Raw genomic sequence first — 23,514 nt, 5'->3', positions numbered from 1 at the left:
AACTGGTGCGGGTCCTCAAACATCTGAATGAACAATTTCGAAAGGTTTAGAAGTAAACATAGTTCTTTACTCAAAAGGCAAACTTTGCAATTTTCCGAGAATACACTCTTTACAAGAAAATGAACTTTTACAGAGATCTTTTGCAAAATGTAAGTAAGACAACTTGGTGATATTAGGATGATCAAGTCTTTTGTGTCACACATTTACATCTTTGTGTCAGACAACATTACAAAAAAAAATTGGAACTTGAAGAGAGTCCATATAGCATAATTGTCCCTTTCTAAAACCTTTCTCAATCAATTTTTCGGACCGATGATCCTGTATTAAACATTTATCAAAAGAAAATTTAATATCGCAACCATGGTCCGAGAGTTGAGAAACAGAGAGAAGATTTAAGTTTAGCTTAGGTATAAATCTAATTTTTGGAATAAAAAAATCTTGAGTTTCAAAATTACCTATGAGATGTTCCATCCACAGTGGAAACAAAGGATAGAGAAATATTTTTTGAATAATCAAAAAGAGAATATATATTTGGAGACATATGAAAGGATGCACCGGAGTCCAAAAGCCAAGAGACTTTACCTGGAGGAGAAGAGGTAGACACGGCGGCACCGGAGGTAGCTCCCTTGAGGAGAGGTTGAAGAGCTTCCACTATTTGACTTAGAGAGAGAGGTCCACTTGAAGATGCCTCTTCTTTTTACGGTATACTAGTGGTGGCCATGGCTAGAAGCCTCTTCCATTTGGGACATATAGGTTTGATATGCTCGGGTTCTTTACAGAAATGACAAATAATTTTGCTATAGTCCTTTTTTCCTCTTTGCCCACTATTTTCACCGTGATTTTGTGGTTCAAAATGAGGAGGACGATAGGCTTTTACATTGTTTTCGGGTCTTGAGACGGCATTGACCCCATCTTTTTCTTCATAATTACAAGGAACAGCAAGAACATTTGATCCTTGTTTACTTAAACCCATACGGGTCTCTTCACCACTTAATTTGGTGATAACATCTTCGAGAGAGGGAGGAGTAAAAGATGATAAAAGAGATGACCTTATTTGCTCAAATTTGGGTCTTAGCTCATTCAAGAAGTTGAAGAACCGATCTTCTTCAAGTTGCTTGTGACGGAGTTCTATTCCTTCTCCACACCATTTAGGCTCGAGCATAGCAAGCTTGTCCCAAATAGAAGAAAGGTCGGCAAAATATTCTCTAATAGACATGTCGCCTTATTGAAGAGTAAGAGTGTTCTTTTGGAGGTAGTATTTATGTGATAGGTCTCTTGAGGTGTACATTTTTTCAAGATAATGCCAAGCTTCCGAAGCTTTCTTGAACTTGATAATATTAACATTAATCTTGGTTTCAACCGACGAGAAAATCCAAGAAAGAATCTTAAAATTCTTCATTTTTCATTCGTCATGTTTCTTGGAGTAATCCTCAATCGCTTTGGTTCTTTCATCTCCCTCAAGAATCTTGATTTCTCCATCTTTAACAATAGTAATCTTTGGTTCGGGTTTCGAGACTGTGCCTTGCACATAACCCCACAAATCCTTCCTTTTATGTGGGCCTCCATGTTTTCGGCCCAAACATGATAGTTGGAGCCATTTAGTTTAAAACCGAAAGCAAAGGAGGACTCTTTTTCGCCCATTAGAGAGTAAAGATGGAGGAAGAAATAAGTACCAAGAGGAAATCTTTAGGTTTTACTTGCACAAGATTCTTCTAAAATATTAGAGAAGCAAAATCCACCACTTCAATCTTCAAAACACCAATAGCATGCTTTTCGAGGCACTCGAAAAACAAAGAATTTCACGATCCTCTATCACCAACATCGCTCTGATACCATGTAAAATTGCCTACTAAGAGGCTACAAGCATACAAGCACAAATACTTGACAAACAAAAGTGCACAAATGCACTTACACCACACTTGCACAAATACGTAAAATACACAAAAGAGAGCAAGCATGCACTTCAATAAAAGAGAAATGCTTGAGGCTCTCAAGCATTCAAAACAAAAGGGGGAACACCCCTATTAATACAAATGCAAAAGGCCACATGGGGGGGCTCCCAAAGGAGTCGTTGGGGAGCCCCCAACGGTCACATTTGTGACCGTTGGGGGTCCCCAACGACTCTATTGGGGAGACCCCCAATGTGACACATTAAATAAAAAAAAGAATAAAAAATAAAAATAAAGGAAAAAGAAAGAAAAGAAAAAAGAAAAAAAGATTACAACATATTCCAAGTGGAATATGCGCAAGATATGAAATTACAATAATACCCTTTTCGGGTAAAATAATAAAAAGATATATATATATATATATATATATATATATATATATATATATATATATATATATATATATATATATATATATATATATATATATATATATATATATATATATATATATATATATATACTTACAACATTGGTTTTGGAGATATATTTTAACAGGAACGACTAAATGGACCCACTTTGGAGGCAAAGTGGTGTGGAGCGTGGTGGTTTTTTACAACTCAATTTTTCATGACTCCTTGAGATTTACGGTCCAAATCCCATATGTCACCTCATGCCCATAGGGGAGACTTCAACTTGTGTGTGGGGGGTTCATTATGATGACATGGTAGTTGATTAGAGTTAATTAGGTAGTTAATTAATTATGCAAGAGTCTTAAGTTGATTTGTTCTTTTGAAAAATCCCTTTTACTGGAGTCTTGTCCGAGAATTCAGTCTTTATTTTTCAGTAGAAGTCTTTATGCTTTATGATAGGTTAATTGAATAGGGACTCTACCTCGGGACTCCTATCTATAAATAGAGGTCTGGGGTTCCCCTTTATGCATTATGGAATAAGATTGTTGAAGTTTATCCATCTCTCGTTTATCTCTCTCATCTATGTGATTCACATGAGACCAGGCTTCCCTAGGTTAGTCCTCCATCCATTTCAAGGAACCAAGCCCTTTTTGTACCCGTATCTTCACTGTGGAGTGATCTTTACCTTGAAAATCGACGTATGAGCACTATCAGTCATGGTTTTGCTTATCAACACAAACGTATCTCAGGTATTTATACCCCTCTTCGAACCTCTATCATACCATAAGACCAGTCTCTAACCTTTTGTAAGGTCGCCTAAATCGTCTAGACCAAGACCGCATCTGAAGGAGCAGTGTAGTCCCGTTCTGCAGGTTGTATTGCATCTTCTAATCTCTTGCATATACCCTGACCATACCTAAACGTGTAGACCCCTTTATGACCTCCTTAAACCTGTACCCATGTAACGACCTATTTTAGTGATCCCTGACCTCCAACAGCCTATCCTAACCCTAACACACGTCTCTAAGTATTCAACAAGCCCTTGGTTCAGTCCATATGAGATCTAAACCGAAACCTTTTTCCCGATTAGCCTCTAGAGCCAGTTTTTGCCTATCCAAGTATTTTCCCAAAACCACCTAAATCCTACACCACGGTCACCCTTAAGCCTCTACCCCATTGTGTGGGGAAGGGGTCGGTACCCCTGACACGTTCATCCCAGCCTCAGAGGCCCAAGAACCTCAAGTTCGATCTTATCGCTTCCGTCGGACGAAGCTTGGGGCTCCCTTCATATCCAAATTTCGAACCTTCAAACCGTATCTTGAGGAGGGCCTAACACCGGGAGACTATTATCATGCTCGAATATCTAGCCTCCTATACACATCAATGGGATGTGGTTGATCCTAGCTCATTCGGAAGCAGATAGATGAAGGAATGAGGTATTTGTTAGAAAATGACTTGGAATACATTAGGTTCAATAATGAACCCATACACATGCACATGAAGTGCGAATATACCCACCAAAGGGAACAACACAAGCACATGATGTGCTAACACATAAACCCACAAAAGGGAAAATGACTTAAAGTCATAAGTTGAATATTATTGAAGAAAGAAAGAGAAGGGTGAAAACCCCATTACAATGGAGCAAGAGCTCCTCCAAGTAGTAAATACAAAGGGGAGAGCCCCTATTTATACACCTCAAAGGGACCACCTTGGGGGCTCCCAAAGCAGACGTTGGAGAGCCCCCAACGGTCACATTTGTGACCGTTGGGGGCTCCCAACGTCTCTATTGGGAGGCCCCCAATATGGTACGAAAATGAAAAATAAAAAAACAAAAAAAGGAAAAATATTACAATGCATATTCCAATTGGAATATGCGTAAAATGACAAATTACAAGAATACCCTTAAGGGTATTTTAGGAAGAGAAAATATATATTTATATATATATATATATATTAGAGATACGTATACATATATATATGTATACGTATCTTTATATATATATATATATATATATATATATAAATATATATATGTACATTTAAGAATTATATTTCAACATACATATATGTGTACGAGTACACATATTTTAACACCCACCCCCTCAAACTTTGCGGGGAAACGAAAAGGTTGAAAAAGGCGCAAGACTCCAAGAGGCTTCGGTAAGGATGCTATTGAGACTTGTAAATGCCTTCCTTCAATTGTCTTCTAATGGTAAACACATTTCCCGATCCATCCGGGGTACTTCCTTTTATCCTATCTCCAAGATCCTGTGGAATAACAACAAAGAACAAGTAAAGAATATCTTTGCACTTTACTCAAAAGGAATATTCCTAACAAGATTAATCGAAACCATATCGGATGACTCACCCGCAAAACAATGGTGCAAAGTTATAACTTATGCATAGAAATTTGAGGCACATGATAGGATAATTACTTTAGCATGTAAAGAAAATTTAAAAAACCAAAGTTTCAAAATCATATATCATGTTAAAGAGTAAGCGGAAACAAAATATGCGGAAATGAAATGCAAGAATGCATAATGCATTCATAAGGTCCAACATTGGACCAACACAACCCCATAATGGGGAATAACAAAATGATCCACTAAGGGACACCACAATAAGCCTACGAAGAGGCATAAGTTACATATGCTTTATTGAATGAGGACCAAAAAAGTCCATAATGAGCATATGCATATACAAGCATGAAATGAATTAACATTTAAAGGAATCACTAATGAACATGCTCCAAAAAAACTTTAGTCAAAATGAACACAAGAGTTCAAAAGTTTTTAAATCCATTTAAGAGGCAAAATAATGAGTGTTATTTGAGTAGAGAACCTTACACATTTAGGAAAATCTCACTCAAATGACAAAAAACTCATTTTGCATATCAAAAAGTGGCAAGAAAAACCATAAGCACTTAATATATAGATTAAATGCCAAAATATCAATTTAATTTTTAAAATATGCATATCACAGATATGATTCACTTGTATCTAAAAGAAAGCAACATATGAATGAAATTTCATAAATTTCAACAATAGTTCATCCCTTACAAGCAACTACCTCATTAGTCCTCCAAAAACCCATAAGTCAAGTGTATAAGCTACTAGATCAAGAATAAATATAATGTCATTAAATGCCAAAGACAAACACAAAGGTGTACAAAAGAACCTCTTGTCTACATGTAATAATACTTGAAATGAGTGCATCAACGACAAGAACAAGAGAATACACGCCAACATGGACTAAAAGCATCTCTTGTCTACGTAAAAATACACTCAAGACCAAGTATGTTCTGCTACTAGAACAAGAGTATCAAGCCAACCATGGGCTAAAACACAATACATCTCTTGTCTACATAAGATGGCACTTGAAATGAGTGAAAGAAGCCAACCATGGGCATACATCTCAGCGACTAGAACAAGGACACAAATGCCAACATAGGCTAAAATCACACACCATGGTGTGAATCAACGTGCGTTGTCTACATATAATAACACTCAAGACAAGTGTGTTCAGCTACTAGACCAAGAGAACAAAAAGCCAACAAAGGGCTACCGACACACAAAGGTGTAATAAGATTCTTGTCTACATATGATGACACTTAGATAATGGTTATAAAAGAAGAAGACTTTTGAGGCAATAAAACTTGTAATGACGAACATATAAATAAAACCTTGAGTTAATAAAACAATATTCCTTTTAAAAAGAATACTCATAACAATAACATTTTGGAATAAATGTGTGAATATACACACACCAAGAACACTTGGAACACTTGTACACAAAAGCACAAAACATGAAATCACAAATGTGCAAATGCACTCATAAGATTCATAAATAATAAAAGGTTGGGCAATAATCCCAAAAACTTTGATTTTAATATACCTTAAAACATTTAAGGTTTCATATATTCATCACATTTACATATAAATGAGAGCATCCACTAGATCAATGGCCAAAAGAGGAAAAACGAGTGACACACTCATAATTAGAGATCATATAACAAATCATTTTAGAGTCCCCAAGGTGCCCATAACTCACCTCATCAACCATATCTAATATAACAAAAAAGCCATAAAAGGATTGATGCATCATATAACAACTTGTGAAGGATAAAGTAAGTGCCATAAAAGGCAAAAGATACCTTTTCAATAAACATAATGACATAAAGAAATCATCTTGGGATAATCAAGAGAAGATAATCAAGCTTTTAACAAAGAAATCACAAGAACTGTAATGATTCGCAAAGAGAGCTTTAACCCAATATCCAAGGAAAAGATATTCAAAAATATTTGAAAATTTATAGAATTGGGATTAAATCCCATACAACAAGTTTTAATATTCTTTGATTGTGATGAGATATGCGGAAACGTACAAAGTGCCATAAGCACTTACAATGTTTTATAATGATTCGACAAAAGAATCAATATCTAAATTCATTACACTTTCACCAAAAGAAATGTGCACAAAAGCTCCACAATGTAAAAATGTCTACGAAGAGACAATATGCATATAAGCATAAATACTTTATAAAAAAAGTGTACGAAGACACTCTCACAATACTTGAACTAAATACGCAAAAAGCGTAAAAGTGGCAAACATGCAATAATGCATGTATTTCATAAAAAGGAACAAATGCTTGAGACTCTCAAGCTTTAATTATGCAATTATATGCTTGATAAATGCAATTTAAGACAAAGAGGACCATATTATGGCCAATGTAGGCATCCTTAGAGATACAATCAAGAGGTTTTGAAACCTTATGTGAAAAATACAAACAAACATGTTTATAAAGTTGCATTATTAGAAGGAAAATCAAAAATTAATGAAATCCTTCATACCAAAGGATGCAATAGATACACTATGCACTCTATATAGTGTGAGAAGATTTTTAAAAGATCTTTCCTAATGAACACAATGGTTCATACAACATATTTATCACAAACAATTTTTCAAAAATTCTTTAAATAAACCAAAACCATTGAGAGACTTTTAGGAGTTCATAAATACTTATCATTAACAAGAACTACTTAGGGTTCATAAAAAAGTAAACAAAGATTTAGATGTGAGAAATTCTCAAACAAGTATTATATCAAAATATTTTTTTTTGTTTTCACAAAAAATGCACTAAAAAACATACACAAGAGTTTTTTTTTTAAGCAAAGATCATTAATTTAGCAAGAAATCATATAAAAAGTTAACTTATAGGTTAATCACGAAATTCTTATGAAAAAATCATAAATCTCACATAATTGAAAACATTTTTGCAAAACATAAATTACTATTATATGTGATGAGGAATTGATAAATATATAAACAAGAATTATATATTTGGACAATAAACAAGTTTACCAAATTTAAAAAGAGATATTTTAAAATATACGAACACGCGAAAAGGAAATGATTCAACTTATCAAAAACACTAAATGTGCAAGAAAAATAGTTTCATAATGCATAATATGTTAAGAAAAGAGATACATACCGAAAACTTCTAAAAAAAGAGAGGAACAATAAATACTTCACCATTTCTTGAGCACCACGCTTTCCGTTGCGCCAAGAGACAACCCCATCGTGACCTTGCTCTGATACCATGTTAGAAAATGACTTGGAATACATTAGGTTCAATAATGAACTCATACACATGCACATGAAGTGCGAATATACCCACCAAAGGGAACAACACAAGCACATAATGTGCTAACACATAAACCCACAAAAGGGAAAATGACTTAAAGTCATAAGTTGAATATTATTGAAGAAAGAAAGAGAAGGGTGAAAACCCCATTACAATGGAGCAAGAGCTCCTCCAAGTAGTAAATACAAAGGGGAGAGCCCCTATTTATACACCTCAAAGGGACCACCTTGGGGGCTCCCAAAGGAGACGTTGGAGAGCCCCCAACGGTCACATTTGTGACCGTTGGGGGCTCCCAACGTCTCTATTGGGAGGCCCCCAATATGGTACGAAAATGAAAAAAACAAAAAAAAGAAAAATATTACAATGCATATTCCAATTGGAATATGCATAAAATGAAAAATTACAAGAATACCCTTGAGGGTATTTTAGGAAGAGAAAATATATATATTTATATATATATAAATAGAGATACGTATACATATATATGTATATGTATCTTTATATATATATATATATATATAAATATATATATGTACATTTAAGGATTATATTTCAACATACATATATGTGTACGAGTACACATATTTTAACAGTATTGCAGTCCCCCCAACTGAAGCCATGTGATACACAATCTCTGCATCCATCGGATTTCATCACAAATTGCCTATTGTTTGATAAGTGTTGAGAGGTGTTCGATCTGCATGGAGATGTAGGGATCTAGGGTGTATTGATTCAATGTTGAGTCTGCCTGCAATTTGGAGAGATTTGAAATCTCATCTTCTCACGTAGATACCGAATTTGTTTAGTTGGCAGTCCCATAACTATGTTAAGATTATACTAGATCCGGGTCCAGATACAAACCCGACTAGTCTTGTATCATTCCTGTATTTATCCTATTGTAAAGGGGAAATATTGTAAACTACCTCTAATTTAAAAAGAAGAAGACGCCACCCTAGATTGGTGAAGACGTCTATTCAGTTTTTCAGATTATCTCTCTCCCTCTTTTCCTCGTCTGTCTGTTTGTGCAGGACACAACTTCCAACAGCATATTTCATATGGTATCAGAGCTTTGAAGAGGTTAGTTCCGTCGATCTTGGCTGCATCTTCTTCCTTCTCAAAAAAAAAAAATCTCTCATTCTAGATCGTTTTCATTCTTTTCTTTTTCAAAGTTTTCCAGATCTGATCTAAAATCCTACAGATCTGGTTCTCCTCCATCATTTATTTCAAATCTCTCTTTGCCCCTACAGATCTAAAAAAAATCAGATCTGAAATCTTCTGTCTTGTCGAAATCTGATTCTCCTTTTTTTATTCTTCATATCTATTTCTTCTCAAAACCATCTTTCATCCTACAGATCTGACAAAAAATATATATAATAACAAATATTTTCTTGTCTCAGATCTGGAAATTCCCCTGTATTTCGAGTTGTATTTAAAACAAAAAAATGTATACATCTTTCATATCTGATCTGATGATATATCACGTCAGATCTGATGATCTCTGTTGGCATTCTCCCCAACCATGTCAGATAAGATCTGACTTGATCCTTTGCCCTTTGTGGCAGTTCCAAGCACACCCATTTTCAGACTATCAGGTCGAATATGATCTGCAGTGACTGATTGTGTTTGTTCTCTGTTCCAAAAAAACGAAACAGATATTGTTTGCATCAGTCCGTTATATCTGAAATTTATTGCTTTCCTTATCAGTCTTGATATTCCTATCATTTCTTTGTTTTCCTTCCTTACTATTTCCTTATTTTTTCATTTTGTCATATTCTAATGCCCGCCATTAGTGTATCTTTCCTCAGTCATTTAGTTACCTAGAAACTTCATTCTTCCAATTTCATCACTAGGAAGAAACAAATTATTCTTTTCATTTGCAACCATGATTTAATGGGACACCTCGAATCCCTATGCCTTGAATTTGTTTCCTAAACAGCTTCAGTACAGGATGAAAATGTAGAGAAAGTATCAAAAACTACGATTAAAAATCCAGAATTTATTGTGTGGCAAGAGTGATCAATTAGTTATAGCATTCATTACAGCCACGCACTCCTGTGATGTTCTTTTACATATTTCATCAGGAGTCCCCGCAAAAGTGTTGTGAGATATATTACATCAGTGGTATGAAGAGATTTTCACTCCCAAGGTATTCCAGCTGAAAGTGGAGTTTGCTGATTTGAAAACGGGTGATTCTCACCTTGTGGAGTATCTAAATAAGATCCAGAATCCTGTGGATCAGCTTGCTGCCATAGGATCCCCTTTGTCAGGTGAAGACATGTGCAAAAACGGTTAGAGGGTTTGGATCGGAATACAACATGTTTGTGACTGTTTACACCAGCACTACATCTCGTCCACCTTTTGATAAATTGAAAATCATGTTACTGGAACATGAAGCAATGTTCAGCATATCATTTGAGACTCAAAAAGATGACGTAAATCATGAAGTCATGGTTGCAGCCTAAAACTTTAACTCTTTCCGGGGAAGGGAACATGGGCGTGGACACAACTTTAGTGGACGTAGGACGATATCTTACATCTCCATCTTCTTCTAATCAAGTAAATGTGATATGTCAAATGTGTGGAAAGAAGAGTCATACAAGCTCCAACTGCTATTGGTGATATGTCCCGACTTATCGGCCACCCACCGTGTCAATTTCTACTCGATTTCGGGCTTTGGCTACTGCAGCTCCTCCTTCGGCTGGTTCCGATGCACGTGCTACAACAAATTTTATGCATGCCGCTATTAATTCATAGTTTCGTACTCTCCTTCCATTGGCCGTTCTCATGATCTAGAGGCACTTAGTGCAAGTTTTGGACAACTTAATTTTCGGCAGCAGAATCATAATTCTGTTGGAAATCTGTGGGCTATGAATATGCACTCTTCGTCATCATCAATGTCTTCTACAACTTCTTCTTAGGCCTGGTTCATGGATTCAGGGGAAGCACATCATGTTACCAAAGATTCAGGTACTCTCTCTCATGTTGAACCTTATTGTGATAATGGCAGTGCGATCACGGGAGATAAAAAAACATTATCACGTGAGACTGTTATCATTCCTACTAATAAATGAACTCTTTCTTTGTCTAATACCTTGTTTGTTCCCAATATTCAAAAAAATCTTATCTTTGTTTCCCAACTTTATCGTGATACTAATTCTTGTGTCTACTTTGCTTCATCTTTTGTTTCTGTGAAAGGAATTTACACGAATCAGAAGCTCGCTGAGAGAAGAAGATACGGGAACTTATATGTCCTGAATGAAGCTCCGAAGTTCATGTCATCGCAAGTCAGACATTCGTTGTTTGCGTCATCATCGAGTCCAAAAGTTCACAAAGATTTGATGTTTGGCACCGTAGATTAAGTCATTGCAATAAATGTTTGATTGATATAAAAAAGAGAAACTCGACTTCTTTTGCTTCTTGTGTTAGTTGTCGTATCTATAAGAGTTATGAACTTCTATTTTTCAGTTCAAATAAAGGAGTTTATTTTTCATTTGAGCTTATTCATTCTGATGTTCGGGGCTCTTCCCTTGTTGTGTCTATCTAAATCCAAGTACTATGTAATTTTTATGGATGATTTCACTCGCTTCACCTGGATATATTTCTTAAAATCCAAGGATCCAGTTTTTATGTTTTTCGTAGATTCAAATCGTATATCAAAACTCAGTTTTCTCGAAAGATCCTAGACTTACATAATGATGGTGGTGGTAAATACATATCGAATGAATTCACACAATTCTTGCATGATAATGGAATCCAGCTTGAGTTGTCCCAAGACTTCTCAACAAAATGGTGTTGTTGAACGCAATCACCGACATATTGTGGAGACAGCCCTGACCATGATGTATGATGCTAATCTCAAGTCAGGTTTATGGTTAGAGGCATTTCATATGAGAGTTTATTTGATTAATAGAATGCCTTATCCAATCTTGGTAGAGAATACTCCTACTTTCTGTTGTATGGAATGCATCCTAATTACTTTTGGTTGCGGGCATATGGATGTCGGTGCTTTGTTCATATTGATGGTATGTTGAGAGATAAGTTATCTCCTAGGGCAATCATGTGTCAGTTTATCGGATATGATGATGAATACATGGGCTACAGATGCTTTGATCATGTTAGAAATAAAATTATTGTTTCAGGTCATATTTTTCAAGAACATATGAGCAGAAACGGGTCATCGCCCTCTAACAACATTTCGTTGCCGTCCTTCTGGCCATCCACACAGAAAATATAGCATGCAACCCATAATACTGCTGCAGCTGAATCGACGTGCCAGGCAGGTCGACCTTTAACTCATGTTGTTCAGCCAGCCAAAGCAGCCACCTTTTCCTTTTTTTCAACATGTATACCGCAGAAAACAGACATTGCAGCCTATTGCCCAGGGTGGAACTGCTGTCGTGCATAGTGAATCGGCCAACCAACCAATAGCATCTTCTGCTGATCAAATCTATGAGCAAGTTCCCTGTGACTGAGAATATTTCAGCTCTAGCTAATCGGGGGTCTACTCATGTTGAACCAATTCCGCAACAAAGTGTCTTCACCCGTACGTCCAACATCCTCCTGGCTGATGGGTCAATTATGAAGCCTTTTCTTTGGACTTTCAGGTTTATGCTATAACCCTCGATACCACTCAAGAGCCGAGATCTTTTGCTGAAGCTAGTTGAAATCCGTGGTGGACAAATGCTATGAATGAGGAACTTGCAGCTCTTCATGAATGTGGTACGTGGGACGTTGTCCCTAGGCCTGCAGATAAGAATGTCGTTGGGTGTATAAAATCAAATGGAAGTTTGATGGTAGCATTAAATGTTTCAAAGCAAGGTTGGTAGCCAAAGGCTATACTCAGGAACATGGGTTGGATTTTGATGAAACATTCAACTTGGTCGTTTGCACCATTAGAATTATTTTATCTCTAGTTGTCTCCAATGGAAGGAACTTGTTTCAACTGAATGTCAAGAACGCTTTTCTCCATGGAGATCTGTATAAAGAGGTGCATATAGAGCACCCACTGGAATATCCTGAGAGAGACACATGGTTCACTGTGCTTAAGTTAAAGAAAGCTATAAATGGACTTAAGCAAGCATCGCGGGCCTGGTTTGATATATTCAGTACCATTGTTCCCTCTCTTGAGTTCGAGCGAAGTCAGTGTGACTATTCTTTGTTTGTCCACTGTGACAAATTAGATCTTATTATTGTCTTGGTTTATGTGGACGACATAATCATTATGGAGAGTAATGGGGCCAAGATTGTGCAGCTAAAATCTATGCTCCACAGATTTTACATGAAAGATTTGGGTCTTTTTCGGTTCTTTCTGAGAGTGTTCTTTCTGGGAATGCAGGTCGACCAGCAATCAGATCGTGTGGTCTTATCGCCGCACAAGTATGCCCAAGATATCCTTTAGCATAGTGGTATGTTGGAATGCAAACCTTTGAACACTCCTATGGCTGCTCATACTCAATTGGGCAATATCTTCTCTGATGAAGACTTCCCTGAGCTAGAAAAATATCTCAGTATTGTTGGAGCTTTGTAGTACCTGACTTTTACTCACCCAAACTTGGTTTTTTTGGTGGATCAGGTTTTAAAGTTTATGCATAAGCCCCAGATGAAACATATGGAGGCCGTGAAGAGAATCCTCTGATACATCGAAGGTACTCTCTCCAATGGTCTTATATATGTCAAACTTGATTCAATGAGCTTCCAAGTATCCATTAAAATCATTGCATATTCCAATGTTGATTGGGCTCATGGTCCTATTACAAGAAGGTCAGTCATTGGATATAGAATTTATCTAGGGTCACATCTTGTATCTTGGGTAAGTCGAAGGCAAAAGATTGTCGCTCTTTCAAGTATTGAAGCAGAATATAGAGCTATGGCAGAAGTTGCATGGATCAAACATATCTTATTCAGTTTGCATCAACATATATCCAGCTCATTATTATATTATGATAATCGAAGTGCAGATGCTATCTCCATAAATCATGTTCAACATGGCAAGATGAAACATGTGGAGATAGACCTGCACTTTGTCAGAGAAAAGGTAGAGGCCAAAGAAATCCAGCCATTTTTTATCAGAGGAGAAGACCAAGTAGATGATCTTTTCACTAAGGCCCTTACTGTACATCGTCATTGGTATTTGAAGTCCAAATTGTCCATGGTCCTTAACCATGCACAGTTTGAGGGGGCACGTTAAGATTATACTAAATCCGGTACAGGTCCAAACCTGACTAGCATTGTAGTATTTATCCTATTGTAAAGGGGCAATATTGTAAACTAGCTCTAATATAAAAAGAAGAAGACGCCACTCTAGATTGGTGAAGACGACTATTCAGTTTTCCAAATTCTCTCTCTTCCTCTTTTCCTCTTGTCTGTCTATTTGTGCAGGACACAACTTACAATAGCATATTTCACAAACTAGATGATCTCTTAAGCATTTGCAACTTCTATAAAATTTTGTATGAGACCCAGTCATTGTCAACCAGTGTAACCATAAGTTTTCAATTTTGGTGAATAATTCCAGTTCAGGCAATCACCATTCCTCGAACATGAATTGACGACGAGTTCGAAAACCAGAGCCCCAAGAGATTGTAATGTCACCATGATCTGAGATGGTCCTTGGTGAGATGAATCCAGATAAGTCTGGGGCAAGACCAGAAGTTGTGTGTAGACAAGAGCTTGATCGAGCTTATGCAGACAGAGATCTGCTCTTTTATTGAACCAAGAGAATCTTTCACCTCTGAAAGGCAAATTAGCCAAGGAGGCGTTCGAAAGGAAATCTCGAAAACCGGAAGTAGAGGCGGTGAAGCCAGCTGGCTTATTGCTCTCTTGCGATAAGATGCAATCGAACTATCCAACCACTAACCATGGGAAGCAGACAAGCGAGGTAATGAGGAGCAATTCTTGACAAAACTCAACCTTCTAACAGCGGTGGACAGCCCAATAAATGAAGGATATGATCATGGAAGAGTCCTTGACGGCAACCTCAAAGCGGAGAGAGAGGGAGTAATTGCCACAATATAAGGTACTTGTCGACCAGGATTCCCCCAGTTCTACTAACTGCCGAAAGAAATTGGAAACTACAAGACCTCCATACACGATTGTAGAATGATTGATCCACGTCTGGCAATTTTGATTCAATGAGGCCAACCACAACAAAAGTGTGTTGGTGGATCCAATAAACAAAGGATATGATCATGGACCAGTCCTTGACGACAACCTCGAAGCGGAGAGAGAGGGAGCATTTGCCACAATATAAGGTACTTGTCGACCAAGATTCCCCCAGTTCTACTAACTACTGAAAGAAATTGGAAACTACAAGACCTCCATACACGATTATAGAATGACTGATCCACGTCTAGCAGTTTTGATTCAATGAGGCCAACCACAACAAAAGTGTGTTGGTGGATCCAACTGTTGACGAATCTCTATTTGTTCTCGTAGTTGAAGCCATGAACATTCCAAGTAGAGCGCTTCATGGTGACAACCGAGAAGTAGCTCTAGGTCTTTTGGCAGACCTACAAAGCCCAAATGAATCAGAAGTGCACATTGTTAAAATATGTAATCTCATATAATATCTCATATGTAATCTCATAGACATGTAATGTTTTATCTCCTTTCTAGTTAGGATTTTTCGTTTAATTAATTCTAGTTAAAATACAACTAGAATTAGCCAAACCAGTCCATCATTGGACTGATTTGGCCTTTACCTTTTTGACTAGTCAAAAAGGTACCTTTTTGACCAAGTCAAAAAGGTAAATCCAAAAGGAGTTGTTGGACTCCCCAACAGCTCTATTAGAGCCGTTGGAGAGTCCAACAGCTCTCTTAAGGCTTCTCTCTACCTCTCTATAAATATGGGGCTATTCCCTTTGTAAATACTTACTCTTGTTTTGGGTTTTTATCTCAAATCAATAAAATTGTTTATTTTTCATTTTTATACCCGTTTCGGGTTGTGTGTATTCTTAAGTTCTCTTTGTGAACCTTTGTGGTTCTTATGATGTATTTGTGAGAACTTGTTGAGAGACATTTGTTGTAGCGTATCTATCTATCACAAGACCTGACATTACACATGCGGTCCATACAGCCAGTCAATTTCAACATGCTCCAACTTCTGTTCATATGGGAGCAGTTTTGCGTATTATTAGATATATCAAAAATTCTATTTCTCGAGGATTATTTTTATCCGCTTCCTCTAACTTAGAATTGCTTGCTTATACTGATGCAGATTGGGGTGGTGATCCAAATGACCGCCACTCAACTACAGGTTTTTGTGTCTTTTTAGGAGAATCCTTGGTGTCTTGGCGATGTAAGAAGCAACAAAAGGTCTCTCTCTCATCAACTGAAGCTGAATATAGGGCAATGGCTACAACTACTATGGAATTAGTCTGGCTTCGACGTCTACTTTCCGATATGGGAGTTGAAAGTCCAAAAGCATCAAATCTGTGTTGTGACAACAAGAGCTCTATCTATATTGCAAGCAATCAGACATTTCATGAACGCACCAAGCATATAGAAATGGATTGTCATTATGTTCGAGAGGAATTTTTGCGTGGCACCATCAATCTTCCCTATGTTGCTTCAGAATATCAGTTGGCCGATTTCTTTACCAAGCCTCTCGCTGCTCCTAGGTTTCACTTTCTCTTAGGCAAACTTTCGGTTATCCAACCGTAAGTTTGAGGAGGAGTGTTAAAATATGTAATCTCATATAATATCTCATATGTAATCTCATAGACATGTAATGTTTTATCTCCTTTCTAGTTAGGATTTTTCGTTTAATTAATTCTAGTTAAAATACAACTAGAATTAGCCAAACAAGTCCATCATTGGACTGATTTGGCCTTTACCTTTTTGACTAGTCAAAAAGGTAAATCCAAAAAGAGTTGTTGGACTCCCCAACAGCTCTATTAGAGCCGTTGGAGAGTCCAACAGCTCTCTTAAGGCTTCTCTCTACCTCTCTATAAATATGGGGCTATTCCCCTTGTAAATACTTACTCTTGTTTTGGGTTTTTATCTCAAATCAATAAAATTGTTTATTTTTCATTTTTATACCTGTTTCGGGTTGTGTGTATTCTTAAGTTCTCTTTGTGAACCTTTGTGGTTCTTATGATGTATTTGTGAGAACTTGTTGAGAGACATTTGTTGTAGCGTATTTTTCACTTTCTTACACACATGAGTACAGGTCTATGACTCCTGGCAAGGATCTTCCTTAGGCTGGAGGAGTCCTTTGATGCAACAGAAAAGCGGTGGGTGAGGTCATGATGGAGATGTTCCAGTTGGAAGTGGTTAGGTTTACGCCCAACAGTTGGGTCGCCACATCAAAGGGCATATTGAGGAGGATTGAAGTAGGCCTGGTGGGAGAGTTGATGAGAAAGAGGGCAGTGAGGAAGAGTCCAAGGAGAGGAGTGATGTGTCACTGCCAGCCAAGGAGGAGAGGGGGAGATATGAAGGATGGGGGAGTGCTCAAAAGTCAAAACCAAGGGTGGAAGAAGCAAGCGAGGGTTGGAGGAAGAGGGGCCCACTAAGGTGTTAATGGTTAAGATGGGAGAGGGGAGAGGAAACGCAAGCGGGGTCAACCTAGGTCGGGGACCCGAAAGGCGGGGAAAGGTTATCGATAGGTTGCGGGTGGAGTCAGAGGAAGTTGGTGGGAGAGGGAACATGACTTGGATGTTAACCTGCATGACTGGATACTCCTATTAGAACTCAAACAACAATAGTTTAAAATTTTATTTAATAAAGATAACAACAGGCACCTGCACCTTTTCCTGAAAGTGAACCTAAAAGAAACTAAAATTCATATGGTACCCTTTCTAAAGGTAATAAAGGTAATGTCCAGTCAACTTAAACTTGAAGAGATCAAATAAGCTTCTATCCAAGCTCCAAGTATGGCAAGTAAAAAAAACTGAACAAGCTAAGCTTCGCCTGTAGCTTAGCTCATTTTGGGAGAACCCCAGCCCAAGCTCGAGCTTGAGTTTATGATCAAAATGTTTCAGGCTTGTGTAGAAAAAGACTTGATTTTTGCAAGGTTTAAAAACCTGTGACTCGGGACTCGACTTGTTCTTTATTGACTCGTGACTCGGCGGGTCAACTCGGTGACTCGGACCGGGTTTTGTTAACTTTTGATTTTAAAAGAAAAACAATATATAATTTGTCTCAAACCATATATATATATATTGTTTTTTCTAACAAATATTTATTAGTTATGATGTCTTTGTAGAAGGATCCCTACAAATATTCAAAGTTGCTTATCATGGCTTCAATGAGATGTTCAAAGAAGATAAAATTGCAACTTATGAAAATACTTTGATACGGGATTCATTTGAAGTTTTACTGGTAATAATGAGCCATTACGTGTGCGTGTGTGTGCATGGTTTATCGGTAATAGTAAGCAGTTTTGTGTGTGTACGTGCATGCAGTTGGTTGTTTTATTTACAATTAAGGAAATTTGTGATCTGTCAGCTGAGAATCAAAATATATGGCCAGTTAAAAGAGGGGCCTTGAGATATTTTGGTTTGCTAGCCATTTGAAATTTTGAAGTAAGCTATTGCAGTTGAAAAAGTCCATTACTAGTCATTCTATAGTGTCAATAGATTTTTAATGAAATCTTTATAAGAGTAAGCAGGTTACTTGTTTGATTTGTTAAGTAACTCTTGAACATATTTTTGCCATTGTCATAATGAGGAGAAAACTACATGATTTCTTTTGTACATCTTTAAATGTTCTCTATTGACTCTTTTTTATTTCTAGAAATCTTTGCAAGTCTAAAGACGTTACATTTGAGTTGTTAAGAATTAACTGTTAACATATTTGTGTTGTCACCATAGCAATGTCAAAAACTCAAAATACATGATTAGGAGAATCAAAGAAATATTGATTGATGGATAATAAAATGAGACATATTTACCTTAAAAGGTCTATCTATTCTAGGAATTACAGGTTCTCGGACGAGTATTAGAAAGCCAATAATTCCCTCAATAATATTACAAATTTTTTTATTCTGAAATACCCAAAAAATCAAATTTCAAACATCCCAGAACTCGCCCGAGTCAGACCGAGTCAAGCTGAGTCAGCAACCGAGTCTTCGCAGGCCGAGTTAAGCTTGTCGGGCTGACTCGATGGAGGGCCGAGCCGAGCCGAGTCACCGAGTTGACTCGGCGAGTTTTAAAACATTGGATTTTTGTTTTTAACATTGTTAATAGAGGATTTGAACACCTGACCATCATAGTGACAAAAGTTAAAAATGGCAGCAATCAAAAATTCGCAAGAATTTGAACTTTTTTTTAAAATCTCTCATTTTTTGACAAAATCTCAGCAATAAAAATAAATAAAATATAAAAATTATTTTTTATAAGAAAAATATAAATAAATTTTATTTGAAAATAAAAACCACACAGTTTTCATGATAAATAGATGTTAAAAACATAAATATCGTATTTAAATCATGATATTTATGTTTTGACAAAAACATAAAATACCACAAGGTTGCCACACTAGGAAGCAGAAGTGGAAAACGATATGGGAAGCGGAAGCGAGAAGCGATGCATTTTAAAATGCATAGGAAGCAAGAAGCGAGGAATAAAAAAAAAGAAATATAAGAATTGAATGGGAATCACAATGAAACAAATAACAACTAAAATAAAAGTGACTAATATTAAATTTCATAATTTTTTAGTGTAAAAATTAATTTTTTAACAAAATCTAAAAATGATGACTACCAATTTAGAGAAAGTACATGGAAGTGATTGAGAAGAGTGAGAGAAAACACATAAAAAACATGAAAAGTTAAGTAAGAGAGCATATAACAAGAATAGATGAAGCGTGTGAAAAGCATAGGAGAAGCGTGGGGGAATCGAGGTTCTCATCAAGTTTCGAAAGCGAGGAGTATCGCGCTTCCAAAGCGAGTTTTTGGGAAGTAAGCTTTCCACTATCTAAGAAGCTTCTAGTAACTCTGGCATAAAACAACAATTCTAAAACACTACAATTAGGAACATCAAATAATATAACAAAGTTGAAATGGAAATGTAATGTAATTGGTGGAAAATTTTAAAAGAAAAAGAACTGAAGTCAATATGAAATAAGTAAACAAGGTCATAAAAGAAAGTAGATAAAGTTAATGACACAACACTGATTGTGTGTAAAACTAGTTTGACCATGTCCATGAAGTGTTATGTCGCGCCCACACGGGATATGTATGCTAAGTGTCCATGTAACATAGTGTTATACATGGAAAAAATTATTTATCAAACTAGATGTTTATAAGATTTAAACTCAGCTTTTGTAGGCACGACTGCTAAGGCAAAATTTGCACACCATATTTCTCATCTAAAAGTTAGATATATCATAGAGCTAAAATAATGTAAGTCAAAAGAACAAAAATTAAAGTAAAGTTAACAAATCTTGACTTGTTTTTGATAAGCATAGAGAAAGCCTTACAGGTAGCAGCTAGAATCACTCCTTGCACAAACCAAACAGAACGCATGCTCACAGGGGCTCTGCAATAACATAAGATTGTCATGTTAAAAGATCAACACATACACAGACATGATCCATAAAGTCAAAACTGGAACATTGAAATGTTTGTGTTAATGCAAGAACTAGAACCAGTTTGCAGAACTATGACCAATACATCATAATTGGGGAATCTTGCAGCATATCATTGACCAGCTAAAGAATATGGACACAGAACAGAAAATCAAGCTAAAGTATTAGTATAAAAATAGGTCTGCATTATTAAAGCAGAACTGATTTTCCAGGCCTCCAATAGGCTGTTTTCAGTCTTGGTTTCTATCCTTAAATGCACACCCTGTCCTAGTGCATCCTGTTTGCTGACAGCAGCTTCAGACCAGCTAGAGGCTAAACATGTGCCACATGGACTAGGCCCGGGGTGAGTTTCTTTTGTTTTAATCTTGATTTTGCAAAATGGTTTGGAATTGACAGTTTCAATTGTATGACTATCCCAGGCTATCTGCAGAACAACATATCCACCTCAGAAATTATGAGCAATTGAGGATTTGTTACCATTTTGGATTAATAAGCTGATTCAATTATCAATATGCAGTCATTACTCATTACTCAGCAAAAAGGTGCAAAGTTGACAGATCTCATTACAAACATACATTTCTTTAGAATAGCAACTGAATCTATTGCTCACATTTAGGCTTAGGAAAAGTAAGCCAATTCAAAATTAACTTTGCCAGTCTACATACAAATAACCTCATCCAACGCATTTTCCCAGAGGTTCCTCCCATGTGCAAAGTTGAGTGTGATCCTCTCATCTACACGCATCAATTCTGCCAATCAGCTGACCAATAGGCTAATTAATTGAGCCTTCACCAATCCGAGCACCTGATTCCAGCCATTTCTACTGGCGTTCTTATCTCAGATCAAACTCTGGAATCCTTTGTTCTCAGCAACAGCAGTTCTGCCAGAAAATTCTCCAAAGTGCAAGGTTGATTGCTCGAGTCATATTGCTAACCAATTAACACACCTTTCGGCGGTTGCCAATTCAAGCGAAATCGACTACAGAGCTGCACTGATCAACTCGAACTTTATCATGAAGTGTCCAACATCGGACACTTCATATCTATTGACACTCAAAAGTGTTGGAACATCGTGTGTCCATTTTTTCTTGGACACTTCTATGTTACTGTCCAAGTGTCAGACACTGACAAGTTGGCCCCTCTAGAAGTGTCAAGGTAAGGCAGCTTTTATTTATCCGTGCACACGTTTCGTGATTCAGTTTTCCAACAACAGTTATATTAAGACTACACCAGATTGGTTTAAACGCACCACTGGGACACTTTTCTTTCAATGTCTAACAACTAAATGGGGTGTTTGGAACTTTGGATCATGGTTGCCAGTCAAGGAAGCGAGCGGGAGGTACGGGAAGCGAAGGACTTTCAAAAATTTAGGAATAAATGCGAAAATACAAAAAAAATGAAAAAGGGGGGAAGCGCGGGAGAAGCGAGGGGAAAGCGCCTTTCCTATAAATGGAAAGTGCGCTTCCCAAAAAAAACTTGGTGCTTCCCAAAAAAACGTTTGGCGCTTCCCCAATAGGCTAGGCGCTTCCGGTAACTCTGGTTTGGATGCACCCCATTTATCCAGAAGAGTGAAATATGTTCCCAAGTTATCTTTCTCTTCAAGTTATTTACTTTTCATGCTTTGGTGAGTAACATCAAAATAGCATTTCCTTTTTTCTTCCAGCCCACCCCAAATTTTCCCCACATAACAAATATGTTGTTTGAGATTCTCTGGAGGAAACTAAATTAGATGTAGGGCGAACAGGAATAAGTTAAAGATGAAAACAAAATATGATCACCAAATTTCAATAGAACAAAGTATCCTGAGAAAAAAAGAGAAGCAGAATGAATCAGAGAAGGATCTGGGCATGAGAGAGAGAGAGAGATTACGATTTGTACCAGGCGGCCGTAGATGGCAATGGGGAAGTCGCAGCGGACGCAGAAATGGACGCGCTCGCCGAGTTGCCGCCTGGACCTCCGTCCGACAGTCTTGACGAGGGCGGAGGAGAAGGGGTTGCCAAGGCTATTGGCCACCGGCAGATCGGCAAGGACCAGGTGATCGGGGCAGGCCACCGTCACTCCGCTCTCGGGAGGCGGTAGAAATGCCTTCCCCGTCGACCCACTCACCCCACTCTCCAAAGGGGCCGAACCACCGGACGGCCCTTTGCTCAGCCGGATCTGAAGCATCGCGCGCTCGGCCTTTCTTCTTCTTCTTCAAACCAAAGGAGAGATTCCATCAAAGGATGACAGATTAGAATGCAGAATGGTACGCACGACCACAGTCAAAATTATCGTTCTCGGAAAATTTTCTGCAAAGAAAAAATCTCAAGAGATTTTGAAGAAAAAGTTGTTCTGACCCCCAAAACTCAAAACTTCAAATGTTCTAATTTTTGTTTTCCTTGAGAAAAAAGAAAAAAAAAAAAGGAAGGGATGAGTTGGCTGACCTCAAACAAACTACAACTTCTTTTGCGGGCTCTCTCCACTGTTCTACGGGTGCTCTGGTTTCATCCAACCCTGAATAAAATCATCACCCTCTGATTCAGGAAAATATATACATAAGAGAGAGAGGGATATATATATATATAGAGAGAGAGAGAGAGAGATGCCTCTGGTTGTCTCAGGCGTTCTGAGGGCTCCGCTTCTACGCCGGGCCGACGGCTTCCTTCCTTTCCGTTCTGATTTGTTGTCATGTAATTTTAAGGTTTTTATTCACAAAATAGTCCCCAACACAAAATAGCATTAATATGTTTCCACCCACACAAAGACCAACTGTAAAGAGTAAAACAGAGTGAGGCAGGGATTTTATCCCTGACTGATAAAAAAAATCTTAAATTTATCAGTTTAGCCATCATTTGCGGACTTTTTTGAAATAAAATAATAAGGCATAGATTATTTTACAGACAAATGATGACGTAAATGACGCTAATTCTTTATACAATAATATAACTGGGTGCGAAAATATAACAAGCATCGCCAATTTGCCTTCTTTTTTTAACTTTGCATTTTTGTTGCTTGAAAAATCAGACCAATCATGACTCTTGATTTTTTTTTTCATGAGA

The 23,514-nt window shown here is 37.2% G+C and overlaps 1 protein-coding gene across 1 annotated transcript in view; it reads right to left on the bottom strand.

Annotated features, from left to right (window-relative positions):
• LOC149835708 (E3 ubiquitin-protein ligase HAKAI homolog) overlaps nt 1–23,150 on the bottom strand; it is a 33,532-nt gene extending 10,382 nt beyond the window's left edge. The window contains exons 1-4 of the mRNA XM_090010634.1: nt 23,062–23,150; nt 22,900–22,969; nt 22,355–22,667; nt 20,370–20,428 (exon numbers count right to left, since the gene is read on the bottom strand). Of these exons, the coding sequence (XP_089866760.1) occupies nt 20,370–20,428; nt 22,355–22,642 (347 nt within the window). The 5' untranslated portion in view covers nt 22,643–22,667; nt 22,900–22,969; nt 23,062–23,150. The remainder of the gene's footprint in view (nt 1–20,369; nt 20,429–22,354; nt 22,668–22,899; nt 22,970–23,061) is intronic.
• Between the last annotated feature and the right edge of the window lie 364 nt (nt 23,151–23,514).

This window comes from Nuphar pumila, chromosome 6 (assembly GCF_984573655.1).
Source record: "Nuphar pumila chromosome 6, dmNupPumi1.hap1.1, whole genome shotgun sequence".
Taxonomy (NCBI): domain Eukaryota; kingdom Viridiplantae; phylum Streptophyta; class Magnoliopsida; order Nymphaeales; family Nymphaeaceae; genus Nuphar; species Nuphar pumila.
Note: the sequence above shows the minus strand (reverse complement) of the source record. Positions and strands in the feature narration are given on the sequence as shown.